Source organism: Condylura cristata, unplaced genomic scaffold (genome assembly GCF_000260355.1).
Source record: "Condylura cristata isolate star-nosed mole 26May11 unplaced genomic scaffold, ConCri1.0 scaffold00041, whole genome shotgun sequence".
Taxonomy (NCBI): domain Eukaryota; kingdom Metazoa; phylum Chordata; class Mammalia; order Eulipotyphla; family Talpidae; genus Condylura; species Condylura cristata.
The window spans coordinates 339,198-361,459 of NW_004567142.1; the positions used below are offsets into that span (position 1 = coordinate 339,198).

Here is a 22,262-nt window from a genome sequence, read left to right on the forward strand (position 1 = left end):
CCCCACCTGCCCCAGCAGCCCTCCCCCGCGCGCCGCGAGCACGGCCTGAGCCCCGGAGGGGCTCCCGCGTGTGGGGAGGGGAGGGCGGAGGGCCCGGCGAGCCCCCACCTCTCATCCCAACCAGGCTCCGCGCCATGCGTGGGTCTTCCATCCAGGCCTTCTCCTCCCAGGCCCCCTCCTTGGGAGCGGTGACTAGACTGCAGAGCGGGAGAGGCGCGGCCCCAGAAGGGTTAAAGCTTCCCATCCACCGGCTCCGCTCCCGCAGCCCAGCCGGCCACCCTTTGCTGGGGCCACAGAGCACCCCTCCACCTCACCCGCAGCCTCCTACACCATTCATCGAGTGACCAGGGCTGTTCTCCTGCGGGACCAGACCGAGCGCTCACGAAGTGCTCAGCGCCTCCCTGTCCCCAACTATCCTCCATTGAGGAAACAGTTGTGACCAACATTTAGCTGAGAGGGAAACTGAGGCACAGAGCCACCAAACCAAAGATGTCGGGTTAAAGATGCAGCAAGAATGAAGCAGGACTAGACTAATTTCTGCCTGCCTCCAGCACAGGAGCTTCGGCTTGCTAAGTCCTGTAACCTGGGGGTAAGGACCAGGTAGGGAGGACTTGCTGTGTGCTACATACCACAGACCTCGCATTCTGCACTCGTGGCCTCTTCAGACACCCTTAAGGCAGCGGTATTATCTTACCATTTCACAGATGAACAAGCTGAGGCTGGAGAGGGGCAGTGACTTGACCAAAGTCACATAGGTGCCTTCCGTGGAAGAAGGGAAGACTAACAATAGATTCTGGAGTATCCGCCAAGAGGGGCAATCTCCACCCCTGCTACCAAGAACCAGACCCTGCCTTTCTGGAGGCTGGTGGGCTAGCAGCGGAGTTGAAAAGGGGGTATATTAATTCTCAGTTCCCTCCTTTCTTTGTCTGGGAATCCGGCCTGGGGTCCCTAACAAAGGGTGGAGGACATGTATCTGATGTCTCTCACCCCCATACGTTTTATATTTACCATCTGGCTTTGTTCTGCAACCTACCTCTGGTGTCAGGCAATGTCAGTTAGCTATTGCCATCATAATGCTGTATGAACTTCCCTCCCCCTCCCCAATTCAGTGTCTTAAAACACTGAGCATTTATTTAGTTAGGGAGTCTGAGGTCAGTGACAGGCTGGGCTTATAAATCGGGATAGAAGGACAGGGGTTACTGGCCGTTCTGGCTGGCCTTGGCGGGAATGACTAGGGTCTTGGGCCTGGATCAGCCCAGGAGCGCTTTTCTTAGGGCCACCGTCAAGCACAAGCAAAAACACACACAACTCATAGGCTCACAACTTATTAGCGCATATACCTAACTCAGGTGATCAAAGCAAGCCATGTGTTCACACCCAGAATCAGGGGTGTGGGTGTCCCCCAGCCTCACTCCTCTGCCCTCTTGTCCCCACAGTAGAACACTGATGAGTTATACGGCATAAGATGTGGGTTTAGGGGTGAGGAATTGGGTCAGTTAATGTGCTTGTTCTATCAGATTGGAATTCTGGCTTCTCACTAGTTGTGTGATCTTGGCCAAGTGAATTAACCTCTCTGTGCCACAGTTTTCTCCTCGGTAAAATAGGTTGATTCCTACCTTATCCTTAGGGAATTAACTTGGTGGGAATTCAATTAGATAATGAATATCAAGCAGGGAGCACAGTGCTGATAAAGGCTAATTATTGTTACTGCTACATCCTCGTCTTACTGTTCTAACAAGAATAACGACGATTTGCTGAGTCCCTACACTAAGGCAGGTGTTGTGTCACAACCTTGAGACAAACTTATTATTGTCAGGACAAACTTATTATTGTCGCTATTAGGTCCACTTTAAAGATGGGGAAACTGAGATGAGAGAGGGGACAGGATTCACAGCCTGCTGACTCCAGCCCTAACTTGCCTCTGTCCATGCCAGGCCTCTCCCGCCCCAATGGCACAGGTACCAGGGGAGCTGGACAACATGGAGGGCCTGCCCGCCTCTAACAACAACAACCCCGCTACCCGCTGGGAGAGTCCTGACCGGGGCTGGGAGCGGGAGCAGCCCCTTGCCTCCACTGCAGCTGCCTCACTCTTCGAGTGCTCCAGGATCAAGGCCTTGGCAGGTACTTGGAGGAGGGGTGGGTGGGGGGAGGGAGGGAGGGAAGGGAAGGGGTTGCTGGGGTGGTGTTTGTGTCCCCCACTGCCTGAGAACCTCGGCACCTTGGAGACTGGGGAGAGCTCAGACATTAGAACTGCGCTCTTGGGGAAAGTACTGTCCAGTGGAACTTCCCACCGTGAAGGGAAACTTCTCGGTGACTTACTCTGACGGCCAGCACTCGCGGCTGCGAGCACTTGAACTACGGCCAGTATACGAGGCAGACTGAGTAGTATTTAGTTTTAATTAATTCAATTTAAAAAGCCACATGCGGCTGCTGGGGGCAACTTTATTTATTTATTTATTTTTAAGGATTTATTTATCTATGTACTGAAGACCTGGGGACACAGGCCAGGGGCGAGAAGGGTGAGAGGATCCACCAGAGACAGAGTGGGGCGCAGAATAGGCTGAATGGCTGAGATACACTGCTGAGGGGAGCAGCGGGCTAGACAGGAGAGGTCTGCTGCGCTGTGTGGGTCACTCCCTGGCCGGGGATTGAACTCGTGCTGCAGTGGCTGCAGACAGCTTCACAGTGCTGCATCTTAGCCCCTTGTACCACCCTGCCTCTAGGACCTTAGATGCTCAGAACCCAAACTCTCATGCACATATCCCCACAGTTTCATTATCCCAAACCTTTCGGGTTTCAGATCAGAAATGCTGATCCTGAGCAGTTTAAAGTAGAAAAGCCAAACCTCCCTCCCTTCGGCATTATACACCCCGTCCAGGCCCACTCCCGAAGGCTGAGAAGGCATTTTAGAACAAAGAAAGTCAAGACCACTTACAGGGATGAAGCTTGGCTTGACAGTCCCTTTTTTCTTTTTTTTAAAGATTTATTTATCTATGCATACAGAAGTAGGGTACAGGCCAGAGGTGGAGGGGCAGTGAAAAGATTCACCAGAGACAGAGTGGGGAGCAGAACAGGCCGACAGACGAAATACACAGCTGAGGGGAGCAGCAGGCGGGTCAGGAGAGGTCTTCTGCGCCATGTGGGTCAGCTCAGGGGAAGGTGGTGATCGAACTCATGCTGTGCTTTAACCTGCTGGGCCACCAGGGAGGGCCGACAGGGCGCATTTAATGAAGGATGGCTTTGTAGGAATAAAATGATCCACTGCTTAAAAAAAAAAAAAGCAGAGACCAAAGGACTGTATAGTGGTAGAATCTTAGAACCTTAGACCTTTCCAATTACAGACAATTGAACCTTAGGCCTTTATATTCGTAGGGCTTTAAAAATCAGTAGTTTTTAAACATCAGTGTTAAAACTTTATAAGCCAAGACCCCGAGAACCTTCATAATCATAAGCTTTTAAAACATTAGACCCTTATCACCTTGGGCCCCTGGGTCATCACATATTAGGAAAATGCAGTATTGTAATGAACCATAGATGTTATAATTATGAAATCAGCAAGTCCTAAAGTCAGAAGTGGTTCTCTGAGAATCTCAGGAGTCTAGTAATTCCCTCTGGGCCTGCCCGCTCTGGGTCACTCTGATTTGGCTGGATGGAGCTCTCCATTCTACTGGGAGCCCTGTGAGGACAGGGTCAGGGCTGGCTCAGTGCCCACGATGTCCCTCACCTGCCCCAGCACTGGCCAGGCACTGGATACATATTTGTGCATGAAATTTAAGAATTCTTTCTTTTTAAAAAGATTTATTTATTTATGCATACAGAATTGGGGTATAGACCAGAGGTGCAGGGGCAGTGAGAGGATTCACCAAGACAGAGTGGGGAGCAGAACAGGCAGACTGACAAAATACACTGCTGAGGGGAGCAGTGGGCGGGTCAGGAGAGGTCTGCCGCGCCATGTGGGTCACCCACCCTGGCCGGGGATCGAACTCATGCTGCAGTGGCTTTGGAGAGCTTCATAATGTGGTGCTTTAACCCGTTGCACCACCAGGGAGAACCCTAAATAAATACATCTTTTTTTTTAAAAGTACCTTTTTTTCTTAAACATTTTCTTAAAACTTGGGATCCTAGCAACTTAAAGTTCACGGATTATTTCACACACAAATGTGCCCAGTGCCTGGCCTGCGCCGTGCCAGATGAGGAACATTGTGGTCACTGAGCCAGCCCTGACCCCGTTCCCTGCAGGACTCCCTCACCCCCTGCCTGCTCCATCCAGCTAATCAGGATGACCACGGGGGGGGGGGCAGGCGTGGCACAGTGCAAGGCTGTGACTGGAAGTGAAGGGACTGTGGAGCCCAGCTGAGGGCTCTGACCCCATCTAGGGAGTCAGAGGGCTTCCTGGAGGAGGAGGCCAGGGCCTCAAGGGCTAGCGATGAAGCCTGGGGTGGAGAGGTAACAGGCTAAGCAAGACCTCCAGAAGCTAGAAGTGTTGATAGGAGTCTGTTTTTTTTTTTTGTATTTATTTATTTATATATACAAGGGCTGTGGTGTAGGCCAGAAATGTGGGGGGGTTGGGGGAAGTGAGAAGATTCATCCTCAGAGCCAGAGTGGGGAGCAGAGCAGGCAGACTGAAATACCCTGCTGAGGAGAGCAGCGGGCAATACAGGAGAGATCTGCTGCGCCCTGTGGGTCAGCTCCCTGGCCGGGGATCGAACTCATGCTGCAGTGGCTGTGGGTGGCTTCATAGTGCTGAGTCTTAACCCTTGCACCAGCAGGGAGCCTGGTCTTGAAGGGCCCTACAGGCCACCCTAAAGGGTGTGAGGGCACCAGGGAGCCATGGCCAGATTTGAAGCAGAGGCGAGATGAGGATTGAGTGCTCTTCAAGCTTTAGAATTGCCGATTCTGAGCACCTTCCTGCATACGGAAGACAGCAGCTAGGTCCCGAGAAACATAGGGACCCCCTTTAAGAACGAAAATGTCCTCACGCACCTCCCTATCTACTTAAGTTATCATAACTATAGTTTTCTTAAGTGCTCGTAAACCCACAGCTCTGTTTATGTCCCTTGTGCCTACAAGTCTCGAAAGGAAAACACTTTACTTGGACTCTGTATCCAAACCACAACCCAGCAGCCTTCATGTTGACGCTAAACCACCTTGCGTCTCACCGTGCTGATGTGGGCCGGACCACTAGAGGGCGATTCTCTCGCATCCCTTTGCCAGTTTATCTCCTGGTGGTTTTTCTCTCTTCCAAATAGGGTCAAACCTTGCAGCAGAGTTCTCGGTTACTTTTTTTTTTTTTTTAACGTGAAGATACATGTTTCTTAAGGTTTATTTATTGATGTATACAAATGCTGGGGGGCAGGCCAGAGGTACAGGGGTGGGAGGATTCACCAGAGACAGTGGAGAGCAGAACAGGCAGATCTACTGAAACCCACTGCTTAGGGGAGCAGCGGGGAGACAGGAGAGGGCTGCTGCGCCCTGTGGGTCAGCTCCCTGGCTGGGGATTGAACTCATGCTGCAGTGGCTGCAGACAGCTTCATAGTGCTGCACTTCAGCCCCTTATGCCATGGTGGGTAGGGGGCTCCCTGCGTAAAGATAATTTTAAAAAGTAGCCTGGACCTCAGGTTTATAAAGTTCCTTTTATCACACTCCACAGTTTTCAGCTTACAGTCTATAAAGGTCCCTTTCTCTTTATCCCTTCGTCTTTAGTATCTTTTTTTTTTAAAGATTTATTTATTTGTGCATACAGAACTGGGGTACAGGCCAGAGGTTCAGGGGCGGTGAGAGGCTTCACCAGAGACAGAGAGGGGAGCAGAACAGGCAGATCGACAAAGTACACTGCTGAGGGGAGCAGCGGGCGGGTCAGGAGAGGTCTGCCCCGCCATGCGGTCACCTCCGGGGCAGGCGGGGATCGAACTCATGAGGAAACGGCTTGAGATTCTTAGTGCTGTGCTTTAACCCGCTGCACCACCAGGGAGGGCCAATCTTTAGTATCTTTTATTCCCTCATCTCACACCGGTGCCTCACCCAGAGGCAACCATCTAGTAGCTGTGCAGCAAATCCTTCCTGTGGCTCCCTCCCGACTTCGGAAAAATGAGCCTTGTTAGTGTGCATTCCTCTTAAGTCTCAGCTCTTCAGGGCAGGTGTGGGTGCAGTGGGCATATGAACCCCGGGTGCCCAGCACTTCCACAGATGAGTTCCCTCTAGGGAGGAGCACCAGGAAACCCTGAGGCCCCGTGGGAGCCCCCTAGGACCCTCCGTCCCTGCACCCAAGGGTGACCGCTGTCCTGCTGTCTCACCGCACACACTTTCGGTGCGTGTTTGAACCTGACGTACGTGGACACGCAGCCACCCTGTGTGTCTGACTTCAGCCATTCAGCACTCTGCTGTGGCTTCGTCACATCCACTTGAACGTGGAGGTGTTCCGTGGTGTTGTCCCGTGACTCCACCCTGCCAGCAGCCAAGGTCCCATGCACCTGTTGGTACAGCGCTGAGGTGCTTCTAGTTTAGGGCTCCCACAAACCGGAGCATAACTGTTACAGGACAGTTGTGAACCCCGATGTGAAATGCATTGGCCTTGTTACAGGACAGGGAAAGGGGCACCCCTGGACCCCCAAACCCGCTGCTCTAAATAGGTTCTGCCATCCGCTGCATCAAGACAAAGCATAGAAGACTTTAAGGAAAAGGAACAAGGCTGAGGCACCTTCTGGCTGGGACCCATGGAAAAGGGTCAGAAGTGGCCCGGCAAGTCTGGGGGGAAAAGAGCAACATCAAAATCAATATAAACACTGCCATAGTCACCTCCCTACAGGTCTCTCACCCACATCTGCCCTAACCAATCCAGGGTCAGGAAACAAGCACGGTTTCTTCCTCACAGGCTTGCTGCTCCATGTGGCTTCCTCAGGTCTCCTTCTGGCTCTCCATCCTGCCTCCCTGCCTCTTTCTCTTCTTCTCTCTTCTCCTTTTTCTCTGCTCAGCTCCACCCTCCTTCTGGGTGGGGCAGGGAACCTGGAACTTCCCCTTTTTCCTGGGGACCACCCTGTTACAGCCTGAGTGTGTGTCCTCACCTGGGCACTTAAAAGGGGCTTATAGCGAGACTCAACTGCAGGCACATACAAATCCTTTAATAAAGGATTTGCTTACAAAAAGGGGAAATGGGGCCCTCTGTGGTGGTGCAAGGAGTTAAAGCGCAGCACTGAAACTATCGGTAGCCACTGCAGCACTGAGTTGGTTCCCCGGCCAGGGAGCTGACCCATAGGGAGCAGCAGACCTCTGCTGTCTCCCTGCTGCTCCCCTCAGCAGTGTATTTCAGTCAACCCACTTGTTCTACTCCCCACTCTGTCTCTGGTGAACCCTCTCACCTCCCCCCTGTACCTCTGACCTGCACCCCAGTTCTTGTATGCATAAATAAATAAACCTCTCTTTAAAAAGGGGGGGATAAAGAAAGGAATAACCCAGGACCAAAGAGTGAGAGAGAAACTGGTGAATTCTTCTTAACAGTTCTGCTGAGCTGGGACCCCAATAGCACGCTGAAGGCCAGTGTAAAACCGAGCACCCCCAAGGCCCACGTATCTCTGTTGTATGCCTAGTCTGGCTGCTCATCTCCACCCGCAGTTCCCAGCACCCTCTCTTTGGTGGTGATGACAAGAGGTTTCCAGCCCTTGGTGCCTTGGATGTCTTTGGCCCGGTGTGGGTGGAGGCCGTAAAATCTGAGTTTGTGGAGTCATTCAAGACATCCCCTCCCCCCGACCCCTGAATTATCAACTGGTAATACCGTGTATTTCAAGTGATGACTAAACAAACAAACAAACAAAAAAAAAACAGTTACATACTATTGTTTTTCTAAACTTTCTAGCACACGTTTGGGTGCTTTTCTGTTGCAACCTCATTTTTTTCTCTAAAAATACCCCCACCCCAGCATCACACCTATTCGGATGGACTTAGGTGGCTTATACTAGCCAGGAGTGCTATGGGTGGGTCAAGTGCAAAGGTCAAGCCTACATGTACTCGAACTTTAGCGGAACTGGCCAGTCGGTGTCCTTTTCTGTTCATGCTGCTGTGTGGGGGGCGTGTTTGCTGTACATCAGCCTGGGGACGTCTGTGTCACTGATTTGAGTCATTCTGGGGGTGTGCATTCCATTGTGGTTTGAGGTGCATCGTCTGATGAGGAACAGCAGCTAATTTGGACAGCCGCCTGGAAGCGCCCATTCAAGCCGCTTGTCCACTTTCCTTCTGTTCTCAATTGTCTTGCAAGAGTTTTACATGTGTTCCTGGGTCCAGCCCTTTGTCAGGAATCTGTGCATACACAAGTGGGGTACAGGCCAGAGGTGCAGGGGCTGTGAGAGGAGTCACCAGAGACAGAGTGGGGAGCAGAACAGGCAGATTGATGAAGTGCACTGCTGAGGGGAGCAGCGGGCGGGTCAGGAGAGGTCTGCTGTGCCCTGTGGTCAGCTCCCTGGCTGGGGATCGAACTCTTGTTGCAGTGGCTGCCAGCCGTTTCATGGTGCTGCATTTTACCCGTTGTGCCACCAGGGAGGGCCCTGTGCTGTGAATACTTTCTCCCACTCCATGACGTGTCTTTTCATCCTTATATTTCTTAAAGGGAAGGTAGTCCAAATTGGTAATGATTTCATCATTACTTCCTGGATAGCTGATGCTTTGTCAGCTCTTTGCCTAAACCAAGGTTCCTGAAAGAGTCTTTGATGTTTCCTTCTACAAGTCTCATTGTATTTCTTTCATATTTAGATTTATTAGCTGAATGATAGTTTTGAGATTTATTGTGGTCTATAGAGTAGTTGAACGTTTGTTCTACATCCCACGCATGGATGCCCAGTGGATTCAGCTTCATTCTTGTCCCAGAGGAGAGGAAATTTCCCTCTACCCTTCTGAGTTCTTCTCAGGCTGGATAAATAATCAAGTTAGCATCAGACAGATTCATAGGACAGGAGAAAAAACAAATTTCATTATGTATGTGCAGTCCTACTGGACTGCAGACACACAGGCAGGCAGACAGACAGACAGACGTGTAGCAGTACACATGTCTGTGTGTAGACATGCACGTCTTGCTGACTGGCGCAGGTTTCCTCACCAGAGGAACCTAGAGACGCAGACCCAGGGTCGGGGGGGACCCTGGAGGGTCTATACCCGAGCTAGTCGCGGGCCAGGCCGGGGCTGCCATGACAGCGGAGGGTCTCCTAGTGCGCCTGCTCTGTAATTACTTGTTTGCCCTGCCGGATGGACAGGTCGCTCTGGGGGAGGAAGTCATTTATTTTAAAATTGCTTTTAAACATCCTCGTTTATTTTCCACAATACAGGATTTGTGCCCTTGGCACAGCCACCACAGTTTCCCTGCTCCCACAGTGCCCACTGTCCCCCCTCACACTCCACTATGCTCCCCCATTCTCTACTGTCTCCTCCCCCTCGTCCTCCCCCTCTTCAGGGTCTCAGATCTAAGATCTGGGGTTAATGGTCAGCCTACTGTTTGTGGAAAAAGGGTTACTTGTGATAAAACCCTAATTCTGGGTAATATTCCTGAGTTTCGTTCTTTTGGGTAGTTAAGGGGATAGTAAAATTTCCAAAATAAATTCAATAATAAAGTTCACGGTAATCCGCCTGCCGAAGCGATGTATCTTAGGGAGGCCTGATCCAAACATTCTGGGGCGGCTGATCCTTTCCTACTGGACTGCAGCGTCCTACTGGACTGCAGCCACACAGGCAGACAGACAGACACGTAGCAGTACACACATGCCTGTGTATAGCACGTCTTGCTGACTGACGCAGGTTTCCTCACGCTCTGGATGGCATTTACTGCTGCGTTATTTCCTCACCCAGTGCTACGCCAGAGACCCCTCCATGTGGTTCTGTGTCTGCCTAATGGTTGCTTGCAAAGGCTGCATGGACTCTGTGATGTCCACTCTTCTCAGAGATGGACAGCAGGCTCTCTCCACCCCTGTCCCCACCCTCCCATCTCCATCCCCAGCATCGTCATATATACTCCCTATGAAAATGGGAGGAAAATTTGGGACAAGTCCGGGCCTCCCTGGTGGCACAAGAGATTAAGTCTCAGCACTATGAAGCTGTCCGCAGCACGAGTTTGATGCCCAGCCAGGGAGCTGACCCACAGGGCGCAGCAGACCTCTCCTGTCTCCCCGCTGCTCCTCTCAGCAGGGTGTTTCAGTCAACCCACCTGTTCTGTCCCCCGCTCTGACTCTGGTGAATCCTCTCACCCCCGCACCTCTGGCCTGGACCCAGTTCTTGTATGCATAAATACATAAAAATAAATCTGTTTTAAAAAATCCAGATTTTTGGCTCCTGGTAGAGTATCGCATGACGTGGCAACACCAGGCCGTGTTCGTGCGTGGCTCCAGTGGCGGGGGCCGTGCGGCCACTACCCCTCTCAGGGGTGGCTACAGCTCAGCTCGTGGAGCCTGCTTGCCTGGCGTTCTGCTCCGTGATAACGGGATCGTAAAACTGAAATCGCATGGCTCTTTATGAAGTTAGTATCCAGATGGTGCAGGATATGTTGCTTTTCATTTGAAATGACAAAATAAAACATTTCTCATGGGCCCTTCCCCTCTGAGCATGAGTTCTGAAATAAAAATCCAACACCCCCCAAAACCCACTGAAGGGACGGATCTAGCCCAAGCCTTCATTTTGCAAATAGAAGATTGAGGTTCAAAGAAGAGAAATGACCCCCCTGAAGTCACAGGTGGGTCATCCACAGAGGAAGACTGAATCCAACTGTCCATCTGCGGATTTCACACTAGGAGCCACTGACCGTCCACTTCAGTATTGGCCAAAAGCTGCTCTTTGGCACCAGCTCTTGGAAGACAGAATCACCAGCTAGATATCCAACACGGCATGCTTCTGTCATCCTTGCCTGTGTGTCATTGACGATCGCGTGTCCACACAGGTCTCTTCCTGTCCAACAATTGAACAAACAAGCTATGGCATTTGAATTTCTATTAGTCTCATCATATTGACTTAAAAAAATTTACTTATTTATGCATGCAAAAACTGGGGTGACCCCTCACCCCTGTTTCCAGTTTCTGTTCACCAGAGACACAGTGGGGAGCAGAACAGGCAGATGGACTGAAACACAGTGCTGAGGGGAGCAGCGGGGAGACAGCAGAGGTCTGCTGGGCCATGTGGGTCACTTCCTGGCCGGGGATCGAACTCGTGCTGCAGTGGCTGCAGACAGCTTCATAGCGCTGCACTTTAACCCCGGTGCCACCAGGGAGGGCCCAGCCACAGCTGTTTTTGAGACCCAGCTCTCACCCTGTCCCTCCACCTCCTGAGCCTGCTGGCACCCTGCTGTATTATAGGTACCGGCACTAAGCTGAGCTTTGCGATGTGAGGGCTCATGTGTTCTCAGAGCCTGGACAGTGCTGGGCACCTAACCGGCAGGCACTCGTTTAATGAAGGGAGAGAATCGACCAGGGAAAGGGTCCTGTGGACGTGCTGTCTCAGAAAAATCTAGACTGTGAAGCTGTGTGTGTGTGTGTGGGGGGGGTGAGCTGCGGGGAGTGAGATATATGGGGGTGGGGGGCGAGAGGGGCTTTGTTCCAGATGGGAGGCTTCTAGCGCTAAAGATCTGATTGTTGCAGGGTCTACTGCAGTTTGTTAGGGCAGCGGAGGGCTGGGGTGTAACTGGAAATGGGATCTGTCCTTCAGATGAGCGGGAAGCCGTGCAGAAGAAAACCTTCACTAAGTGGGTGAACTCACACCTCGCCCGCGTCGGCGGCCACATCGCGGACCTCTATGCAGACCTCCGCGATGGCTTCGTGCTCACGAGGCTCCTGGAAGTGCTGTCCGGGGAGCAGCTGGTGAGGGGGGCTGAAATGCAGGGACAGCGGGGTGGCCGGGGTCTTGGGCTAGGCTACCGCTGGACAGGGGTGGAGTGTCCCAGGCAGGGAGAGGCCCGCCATGCTGGTAGGCGGGGCTATCGCCGGGGCGGAGCTTAGTTGTGGGGAGCCTGGCGGCCTCAAGGGAGACCTTGTGGAAGGAAGGTGAAGGGACTCTGGTATTGGGTTGGAGGGAAAGGGGCGATGGGAGATGGACACTATTAGAAGGGATAGGCTTGGATAGTGCAGCAGCAAGGGACATGGCCATCAAAGAGGGACAGATGGAAGGCTGTAGCGGGGGTCCGTGGAGGTGGGTGTGGCTTTCTAAACTGGGGTCCATAGTCATGGGAAGGGTGAGCCTAGGTCGCTGGAGGGGGGAGTGGAACTCTTGCATGGGGTGTGACTTGGATGGGTACAGTAGTATTTCTGGGCTTGGGTGGGGCTTCATCGCCAAGCGGAGTTCTGATGGGTCCAGAGGTGAATTTAAGGACCCAGATCTTGGAGCTCAGGATGTTGTGAGGGCAAAGCTATAGAACAGGAACAAGGGCCAATGGAAGGGCCGCCCCTCTCCGCAGGGAGCGGCCTGGGACGGGGCGTGGCTAGGTGGGAAGGGGGTGTGGCCACGGAACTAGCGCACAGATACTGGTGGCCTGGGGCAGGGATGCTCAGAAGGGGCGGGGCTAGGGCTACACCGCGCTTCAGAGGGGCGGGGCCAGGCTGGCTTCAGCCTGAAGGGTTGCGCATCAGGAAAGGGTCCAGCGCTGGCTTTGGAAGGACTGGGTCCCCGGCGTTTGGTAACACCCAAGGGGCGTGGCCCGCGCTGGGCATCCAGGGGGCGTGGCTAGGCAGGTGGGCCTCTTTGAAAGGGGTGGGGGCCGAGGGCACGGTGCTTTTGGCCAGGCGCTGGGTCTGCCCACGCCCCTGCTGCCCTAGCCAAGGCCCACGCGCGGTCGGATGAGGATCCACTCACTGGAAAACGTGGACAAAGCGCTGCAGTTCCTGAAGGAGCAGCGCGTGCACCTGGAGAACGTGGGCTCACATGACATCGTGGACGGGAACCACCGGCTGACACTGGGGCTGGTTTGGACCATCATCCTTCGCTTCCAGGTGATCCCCACGTGACCCCTGCCCCCAAGGGACCCCTGAGTAAGTGTGCGTAAGTAAGGAGAGTGTGGAGAATAGGAGGCACATAATCTGACCTTGCTGTTCACATGGTCCCTCTGGACCAAGGGGGCAGCAGACTGTGGGGGAGGGGGCAGAGACACCAGGGTGGCGGCCACTGCCCTAGCCCATGGGGAAGATGCTGGTGACTTGGTTCAAGGAAGTGGTGCAGGTGTCAAGAGGGAAGCCACTGCATCCTCAGGCACCTCCCCGATTATGGGTGACCAGTGGATGGCCTACCCTCACACTCCTGAAGCCCCACTGGAGCTGGGATCTGCCCCTCTATCTCCTCTGTCCTCTAAAGGCAGCAGGGTCAGAGGGTATTTCCTAAGCTCAGCCCCTCCAGGACCCAGCAGCCATTTTTTGTGACCTCACAGATTCAAGTCATCAAAATTGAGACTGAGGACAACAGAGAGACCCGCTCTGCCAAGGATGCACTGCTCTTGTGGTGTCAGATGAAAACAGCGGGGTGAGCCCTGTCTGGGGGTGGAAGGGGTGGAGGAGGCCCTCCCCTTGATGCAGCGGGAAGTCCATGACCTTGGTGTCAAAAGTCATGTCTGAGGCTAAGGAACCAGTAAGGAAGCGCATCCGTCTGACTAACCCGGTTGACGCAGATGCCCGCATACGGCTGAGGCCTGGGACTCCTCAGGGGCCGGGGGTGCTGGGGAGTGGTGCTCCCTTCTCCCTTCACTGTGTCCAGTACCTCAAGAGGCCTCATGTGCACCTGGGGGATCCCCAGCCCTCTCCTAGAGCTCTGGCCATAGCCCCCACAGCAGACACGCTCAGAAGGGCGCATACCAGGACTCGGGCAGCCCTGGGGATTCAGGGCCGGGTCCCTCATGGTGGCTGAGATGGGGGATGCATGGTGCTGGCCCCCAAGTCTGCCTTGTGGGGAGGGCCTGGCCTGGAACTAGAGCGCTCTGGGGAACAGCCTCTGGGAGGAAGCCGGAAGGTGGGTGAGGGTGGCGATGGGGCAGAGTCAGGGTCTGACTCGCGCTCTGGGGCTGCCTTGCAGAGGTGCCTGTTTCTCCCTGCCCTCCTCTTCCTCCGTCCTCTTCCTCCGTGTCTGCCTTTTCTCTCCCTGCTGCTCCTCTCTCTCCTCCTTTCCCTTCCCCTCTCTCCCACCTCCTCTTCCTCCTCTTGGCCCTTCTTTCCTTTTTGCTCCGCCCTTGTCTCCTCATTCCCTGGCCTGCTCCATCCATCTGTCTGCCCATCCATCCGTCCATCCACGCCTGTCTTCCCCTCCCTCCCTCTCCTGACTCTCTATCTCTGCCTATCTCTTCCTGCCATGCTGCCAGCTACCCTGAGGTAAACATCCAGAATTTCACCACCAGCTGGCGGGACGGCTTGGCCTTCAATGCGCTCATTCACCGGCACAGGTACTTCCCAGCCTGCGGCAGCCCAGCCCTCCCCTGAGCCCTGCCCCAAGCCTCTCAGCTCCACCCCTGCACATGCACATGCAGGGATACAGACACAGGGCCCACCCTCACCCCTGCACACATACACATGCTCTTCCTGCTTCCATACACGTGCACACCCATACGGACCCTCGTCTGGGCTCACCCGCTCTGCACACGCGGACACATTCATACATATGTGAGCACACTCACAAACACGCGTGTGCAGACACAGCCTGTGCCTGCTGCTTGGAAGCCCTGGGGCGGGGAGTTCACCCCTTTCTCCATCACCTGCACAGTGCCTCTCCTACCTGAAAGGCCTTCCTCAAGGGGAGCCCCGAAGTGTCCTGGCTCCCCCCACCCTAGCTCTTCATACCTCAGGGCTGTGCTGACGTGACTGAGGGCTGGCCCCCAGACAGGCTACATCTATGATAGATTTGGGAAACTGAGGCCTAGAGACTGGGGTTACCTGTTCTGGTGTGACAGAACCCAACTTCTGATACGGACACGTGTTGCCTCACAAACCCACAAGCTGTCACAGGGGTCGTGCGAACCGTGGTCACACGGACTGAGCGCTCCCGTGTGGCTGGCATAGTTCTGACGGCTCGCCAGCGGGTCATTCACAGTGATCCGCAGGGGCAGATGCCATGAATCTCCCCATTTTCTAAGCAAGGAAAGGGGCACAGAGAGGGGAAGTAACTCACCCAGAGTGACAGTGGGAGATGAGTGAGTGGGGTGGATGGGTTCCAGACCTCACACTAGACATCATACGTGACAGGAACACACCCAGAACACACTTGCACGCTGTGAGCAGCACACTGTCCTCATGCAGCACAATTAAATGCACACTTGATGTTCCCCTGGCCGGGTGTGCCCCTCCCCTCTGCCTGCCCATGGCTCTGGAGCCTGCCTGCTGCCTGCCCCGCTCTGTGCCCCTGCCCAGGCCCGATCTCGTGGACTTCAGCAAACTCACCAAGTCCAATGCCAACTACAACCTGCAGAGAGCCTTCCGCACAGCCGAGCAGCACCTGGGACTGACGCGTCTGTTGGACCCTGAGGGTGAGCCACACCTGACCCCAGCCTCCACTGCCTTTTGGGGGGCCCTCAACTCCAATGCCATCAGCTGCATTTTACTGTGCCACCATCCCAAATCTGCAGGTCATTCCAATCCCAATTCCCTTCCTTACTCACCTCCAGCCCCCGCACTTCTCATTCGCACATCCTTGACTTTCTCCATCCCAAACCCCACCTCCATTTCTATCTCCAGTTTAACCTCCACCCCCTTCCCGAAACCCATCCTTAGCCATCTTTTCCTCAACCGAACCCCCATTCTCCCTAGCCCTACAAAAGAACAGAACAAGGGGTTCTATAGAACAAGGGGTTATCATGGGTCAAAGATAGTGTCAAGGTAGAGGCCACTGTTACAGGGTTCTCTTCTCACTCACACACAGAGTTGTAAGGTACCCCAGGCTCAGGGAACAATAATAATGGGGCTCAACCAAACAAGGGAAACAAAAACTTACTGTAGCCATAGTAGCTGACTAGATCACTCCAGATAGCATCCACAGTGTTCAGAAGTAAGTGGGAGCAGCTCTCAGAGGTGGCCCAGACACAGAGTTCTGGCCACCTGTCAAAAGTGCTAAACAGCCCTGGCACTTGTGCTGGGCAGCATGAGGCAGTGTCAGAGCCCCCCAGTGTTAACATCTCTTTGTGAGGTATTGGTGATACCACCAACAAACAGCTCTTCCAGACACCAGGCCCGGGCCTTTGGGGCTCCTTTCAGGCAATGTCAGAGACAGGACTGGGGATTGATATGGTGGCCCCATATTTGCAAAGAGGACTCGGGTTCCCCATCCTTCTTGGTCTATTGTTAGGTGATCTTGCTGCTTCTTTGGAGCTGGAATAGAAAGCCCCAAGTACCTGCCTGTGCTGCCTTGTATCTTCCTTCAAGCCCTCCCCCCCCCCCAGCATGATTGGATCATTTTTTCAAACCTATGGCTGATTGGATCCTTTAGCACCAATCAGCTCCTAGCTTACACCTGATTGGTCCATTTTATTTTCCAGGCGCCATATATAAAAGGGAATTTGGTGCTTCCTGGGGAGCTCCAGCAGCCAGAGGCTGCCCTGGAATAACACAGAAGGGGTGGTGGACAGTGTAGCAGCAGAGTGGGCATGCTTCTGGTGCCACCAGCTTCTGGCTGGTTTCGTCTCTCTCGGGGTTCCAGTTTCAACCGCAGCCCCAGCCTCAAAGCCAATGCCATCCCTGCCTCATACCCCCCATCCTCACCACTCCATCCCAGCTTTCTCCCCTTCACAACAACATCTTCCCTGCCTTCTCCATCCCACCCCAGTTGCAGCCCTTCCTGCCCCTTCTCCACACCAGGTCTACCCACATCCAGCGCTCATTCCTCTGCCGACCTCTTTCCTTTTCAGACTACCTGCAGGGGTACACCTGACGTCAACCTCACCCCCAATCCAGATCACACCCAGCACCCGTCCTCCCTCTCTCCCTTTTTCTTAGCATCAACTAGGTGCCAAGTTCACGGCTGAGGATTTTATCAAACCTGTTCCTGTTCCTCCTCACACTGACCTGGTCGGCTGGAACTTGTACTGTGTTAAGGCAACGGAGACAGAGGGCAGAGATGGGATGTCTCCTGCTCAGAGTCACAGCGAAAACCAATAGGCCATACTTCCAACTGCAGAATTCAGGCCTTAAAGCTGTCTTCTGCTCAGTGCCTGGCATTTAGGTGTTTGGAAGGTGTCCGATCCAGAGGGCTGAGGATATTGCTGTGCCACTTGTGGGTCAATTAAAAGGATAACTAGAATTTGTTGATTTTTCTTCTCTGTGCCAGGCTATGCTTTCTGATGGTACAGTGTTCCTCCCTGACAGGCACTATGGTCATCCTTATTGTGACAGTGGGTCAACTGTGGCCCAGAGATAGCACTCCAGAAGAGCGGTACAAAAACTGGCCCACCCTGGTGGTGCAACGAGTTAAAGCACAGCACTGTGAGGCTGTCGGCAGCTACTGCAGCACATGTTTGATCCCCAGCCAGGGGGCTGACCCACATGGTGCAGCAGACCTCTCTTGTCTCCCCACTACTCCCCTCACAGTGTATTTTGGTATATGTGTCTTTTCTGCTGCAGAGACCACTCTGTCTCTGGTAAATCCTCTCATCCCCTGCACCTCTGACCTACACCCTAGTTCTGTATGCATAAATAAATCTTCAAAAAAGAACGTGTCAAAAGCACAAGCACAGAGCACAAAACTAAATTTAAAAAGGAAGTATTTGTGAGTAAAAAAGAGAAAGAAATCAAGAGTGAACGAAAGCCAAAACTGAGAAAGAGAGAAGCTGTCTTGCCTAAGGCCACACGGTTAGGCATTCTTCCCTCCCCATCCTCCAGTCCCTCAGTTGGAGTGCTCACCATGACGTTCCCTCACTCTCCTTTGCCCCCTAGATGTGAACATGGAGGCTCCAGATGAGAAGTCCATCATCACCTATGTGGTCTCTTTCTACCACTATTTCTCCAAGATGAAGGCTCTGGCTGTGGAGGGGAAGCGGATTGGGAAGGTCTGATGAACCCAGGAGTGGGGCGGGTGACAACCTGGGGCATCCCTGGGCTCAGGCTGACCCTTCCGGCCTTTGCCGGGTCAGGTCCTGGACCAGGTGTTGGAGGTGGGCAAGATCATTGAGCGCTACGAAGAGCTGGCGGCGGAGCTGCTGGCCTGGATCCACCGCACCGTGGGCCTCATCAGCAACCAGAAGTTTGCCAACTCCCTGAGTGGGGTGCAGCAGCAGCTTCAGGCTTTCACGGCCTATTGCACACTGGAGAAGCCTGTCAAGTGAGGCCCGTTCAGGAGGGAGGATCGCAGGTGGCGGTGTGGAGGCAGGGCTCCTGAGTTTCAGCCGTTTCAGATTTCAGGAGAAGGGGAACCTGGAGGTGCTGCTCTTCAGCATCCAGAGCAAGTTGCGCGCCTACAACCGTCGCCTCTTTGTGCCTCGGGAGGGCTGTGGCATCTGGGATATAGACAAGGTGAGGCTGAGAATGTGGGGAACAGGTGGGGTTGCTCTGAGGAGTGGTCCAGGCTGTGCTCTGCTCAAGGGAGCCGTTTACATTGTAGGCATCATGGACTGCCTATTCAGGGTGACAGTTTTCCTGCAGGAAAATGCCAGAAGGAGACCTTTTTCTCCAGTTTGCCCACAGGTGCTGCAAGTGTGAGGTGTGACCTGAGCCAGTGAAGTCAGGGCTCTGAGATGGTGAGGCATGTTGGAGTCTGAGTGCCTCTTCCTCTCTTCCCAGGCGTGGGGCCAGCTGGAGAAGGCCGAGCATGAGCGGGAGGCTGCCTTACGGGCTGAGCTGATTCGACAGGAGAAGCTGGAACTACTGGCCCAGAGGTTTGACCACAAAGTAGCTATGAGGGAGAGCTGGCTAAATGAGAACCAGCGGCTGGTCTCCCAGGTACAAGGTGTAGGGCTTGGCTCTGGGGAAAAGGGAGGGGGCTGGGGCTGATGGCTCTGGGACCAGAGAGGAAGCCTTGGTCGCCTAAGCAACAGACAAGTGTTGGCTAGTCTCCTAGGTGACGAATAAGGGTGGGAAGGAAGGGAAAACTGGTCTCCTAAAGTGACTGGTGGGGGAGGGGAGTGGGCCTGATCTCCAGGGTAACAGGAGAGTGAGGCTGATCTCCAGGGTAACTAATGAGGACAGGGTTAGTCTTTTCAGAAATCGGGGGTATTTATGAGACTCTTCAGTGACAAGGGAGGTGTACTGGTGTCCAGGGCAACTAAGGAGGACAGAACTGGTCACCTAAGTAACAGGATGGAGTAGGCCATAGTCACCCATCTCTGGGGCAATGAAGTGTGGGGTCCCTTTCCCGGGCGACCTGTTCAGGATTACAGATGTAGCAGGGGAGGACAGCACTGGTTCCCAGGGTAACAGGAGCAGGTCGGGAAGTTTCCAGGCTCACACAGGGCCAAGGTGCCAGGTGGACTGCTGAGGCAACGTGGGTGAGTGTCTGTGGCCTGCCCTGCCCCAGGACAACTTTGGGTACGAGCTGCCGGCAGTGGAGGCAGCTATGAAGAAGCATGAAGCCATCGAGGCCGACATCGCCGCCTATGAGGAGCGGGTGCAGGGCGTGGCGGAGTTGGCCCAGGCACTGGCGGCTGAAGGCTACTACGATGCCCGGCGGGTGGCGGCCCAGCGAGACAGTGTCCTGCGCCAGTGGGCCCTGCTGACAGGGCTGGTAGGTGCCCGAAGAACACGGCTGGAGCAGAACCTGGCCCTGCAGAAGGTCTTCCAGGAGATGGTGTACATGGTGGACTGGATGGAGGAGATGCAGGTGGGCATCATGGGGGGCTTGGGGTGCCAGGAGGGGGACACCGATAGAATTGTCGTAGAGATACAGAGGGCAGGGGAGAGGCAGAAAGAGGTAAAGAAGAACAGAGAGAAAGACAAAGGAAGATGTGTAGAGGCCAAAAAAGAAAAAGGACGATGGCTCTCCCTGCTGGCCTCGGGGTTAATCTCACTGCATCCCTGCTACAGCCTGAGTTCGATCCCTGCCCAGCGAGTGACCCACACGGTGCAGCAGACCTCTCCTGTCTCGCCCGCTGCTCCCCTCAGTAGTGTATCTCAGCCATTCAGCCTGTTCTGCTCCCCACTCTGTCTCTGGAGAATCCTCTCACCACCCCCACTTCTGGCTTACACCCCAGTGCTTCTATGCAAAGTCAATTAAAAAGATTAAATAAAAAGAAACAGGTAAAAAAGAGGTGGAGTTAGGGACAGAGACTCAGACAGAGGGATGACACCAGAGGAAAACGATGAGAGAGAGGGAGGGAGAGAACAGTTAGCAATGGAAATCTAAATAAATGACTGCACAGAAAGACACGTAGGCAGATGGAATCCATTTGAGACAGAGGCCTACAGAAGATAGACAGGTAGAGATATGGGGATAAGAAATGCGGAAGCAGAGAGAGCTACGGACACAGAAAACTAAGAGGCGGAGGCAGATAGTGGAGGCTTAGAGAGGGAAATGCTGCGACAGAGAAATGAGAAGGTGAGAGATGGAACATTCGAGAGACTGGTGGCGAGAGATGATGACCGACAAGGGAGCGGCCTGGGAAGGGCCTGCTGTGCGGACAAGCAGAGCCTGGGCCGCTCCATGGGAGGAGAGGGGTGGTCCAGGCCCGGCCAAAGCCTGCTCAGTGCTGCCCCCTCCGGTAGGCTCAGCTGCTGTCTCGCGACTGTGGGCAGCACCTGGTGGAGGCCGAGGACCTGCTGCAGAAGCACGGCCTGCTGGAGGGTGACATTGCCGCCCAGAGCGAGCGCGTGGAGGCACTCAACGCTGCTGCCCTGCGGTTCTCTCAGCTGCAGGGTGAGTCTGGGTTCGGGGGTGGGGGGGGGCCTACGGGGCAGACTGACTCCTGAGAGCAGGAGTGGGCTCCTTGTCTTTGGAGGTATCCAAGCAGAGACTAGGGTCACAGTCCTAGGGGTTTTGTGGGGAAAGTTAGTGCCTTAAGGGGGAGGTTGGACCACATACCTTTCCTCTTTGGGATTCTATAGTAATAGTTCGCATTGAGTGAGGACTTGTTATGTGCGTAGCTCCTCATTACCACATCTCAGTGAATACCGTAGATATTCAGGGCATTTTCAGTAGTGGGTGATAGAGAGTCAACCGATTATCCGATTATCCGAAGGAGGAAAAGGGAGTGTGTTGACTGAGCTCACTATACTGTCCTGAGAAGACTGAAGTTGGCTTCAGGTACGGCTGCATCCAGGGATGATGGCTCAGTGTGGCTTTCGAGACATCATCTCCCTCTGTCATGTCTCTCTGGCTCTAGTCTCTGTTTATGACTTTTGGGCATGCCCTCTCCTCGAGGTACAACTCATTCAGACCTGGGTTTCCATACCCAAAGCTTCGCATCCCAGTAGGAGATAGGCCCTTTGCCCTGATAGTCGGACCAGAGTTCTGAGGAAAGCTTCCGTTAGCCCACTGTGAGTTCCTTCCCGTGTGTGGACCTCAGGAATCCAGCCTCTATGTAGTTGTCCACATCTATGTGACAGCTCGCCCATCCTGGCCCCTGAGGGGTGAGCTCCAACCAGAGACAAGAAGTGAGAAAGAGGTAGGGCGTGGGTGCTGACAGGCGAAACCCAGACTGGCTCTAGTAAGGTTCTCATCTTACTGACGCCAGCGCCCTCAGCCAAGCTGCTGGCTCTGCACAGCCTGAGAGATGCACAGGATGGGATGGGCGACTTGTTACGAGCCGTGGGCTGTGTTGGGTGACTTGGGGTGTGCCTTGCTGTGGAGTGGATGCTGTCAGGAAAGGGGCTGCTTTGATGACCATCCGTCTTTATCACTTTTGTCACTGAGGCGCGGTGGGGACAACAGGAATTGTGCCATCTCTGGCACTAGTCAGGCATGGGGCTTGGTGGCTGTCTCTCTGGGGCTTGTGCAGGGTGCTCCTGTTTTGTGTGTGCTCAGACATGATGGCAGAGTGCTTTTGTTTTTTGTCACACCCCATTGCGGTGGCAGGGTGACCCGTCTCTAGTTGGTGTCCTGTGAAACTCTATGCCAGGTGGGAGGGCTGCGTTTTCCTGTCTCGCTGGTAAGGAAACAGGCCCAGACTCATGACACTGATTGGGAGGCTGGAGGCTGGCCCGTCTCCCTTCTTTACCCAGAGCCACACCCGGCAGGATCTGGGAGTTTTGTTAGAAAAGGAAGAATCTAGGTCCTCCCTGGTGGCTTGACGGGTTAGGATGCAGCACTGCAGGCTGTCCGCAGCCGCTTCATTGCCAGTTCGATCCCGGCCAGGGAGTGACCCACATGTGCAGACCTCTCCTGACCCCCCCCCCCGCTGCTCCCCTCAGCAGTGT

At 54.1% G+C, this 22,262-nt stretch overlaps 1 protein-coding gene across 1 annotated transcript in view; it reads left to right on the forward strand.

The window, feature by feature from the left end:
• The first annotated feature begins 1,936 nt into the window (after positions 1 to 1,936).
• The window catches only part of SPTBN4 (spectrin, beta, non-erythrocytic 4), a 66,254-nt gene continuing 45,928 nt past the window's right edge, over positions 1,937 to 22,262 (forward strand). The window contains exons 1-12 of the mRNA XM_012733463.1: positions 1,937 to 2,121; positions 11,668 to 11,819; positions 12,771 to 12,944; positions 13,376 to 13,467; positions 14,297 to 14,377; positions 15,339 to 15,454; positions 17,853 to 17,965; positions 18,050 to 18,237; positions 18,311 to 18,428; positions 18,696 to 18,854; positions 19,429 to 19,731; positions 20,613 to 20,763. Of these exons, the coding sequence (XP_012588917.1) occupies positions 1,950 to 2,121; positions 11,668 to 11,819; positions 12,771 to 12,944; positions 13,376 to 13,467; positions 14,297 to 14,377; positions 15,339 to 15,454; positions 17,853 to 17,965; positions 18,050 to 18,237; positions 18,311 to 18,428; positions 18,696 to 18,854; positions 19,429 to 19,731; positions 20,613 to 20,763 (1,819 nt within the window). The 5' untranslated portion in view covers positions 1,937 to 1,949. The remainder of the gene's footprint in view (positions 2,122 to 11,667; positions 11,820 to 12,770; positions 12,945 to 13,375; positions 13,468 to 14,296; positions 14,378 to 15,338; positions 15,455 to 17,852; positions 17,966 to 18,049; positions 18,238 to 18,310; positions 18,429 to 18,695; positions 18,855 to 19,428; positions 19,732 to 20,612; positions 20,764 to 22,262) is intronic.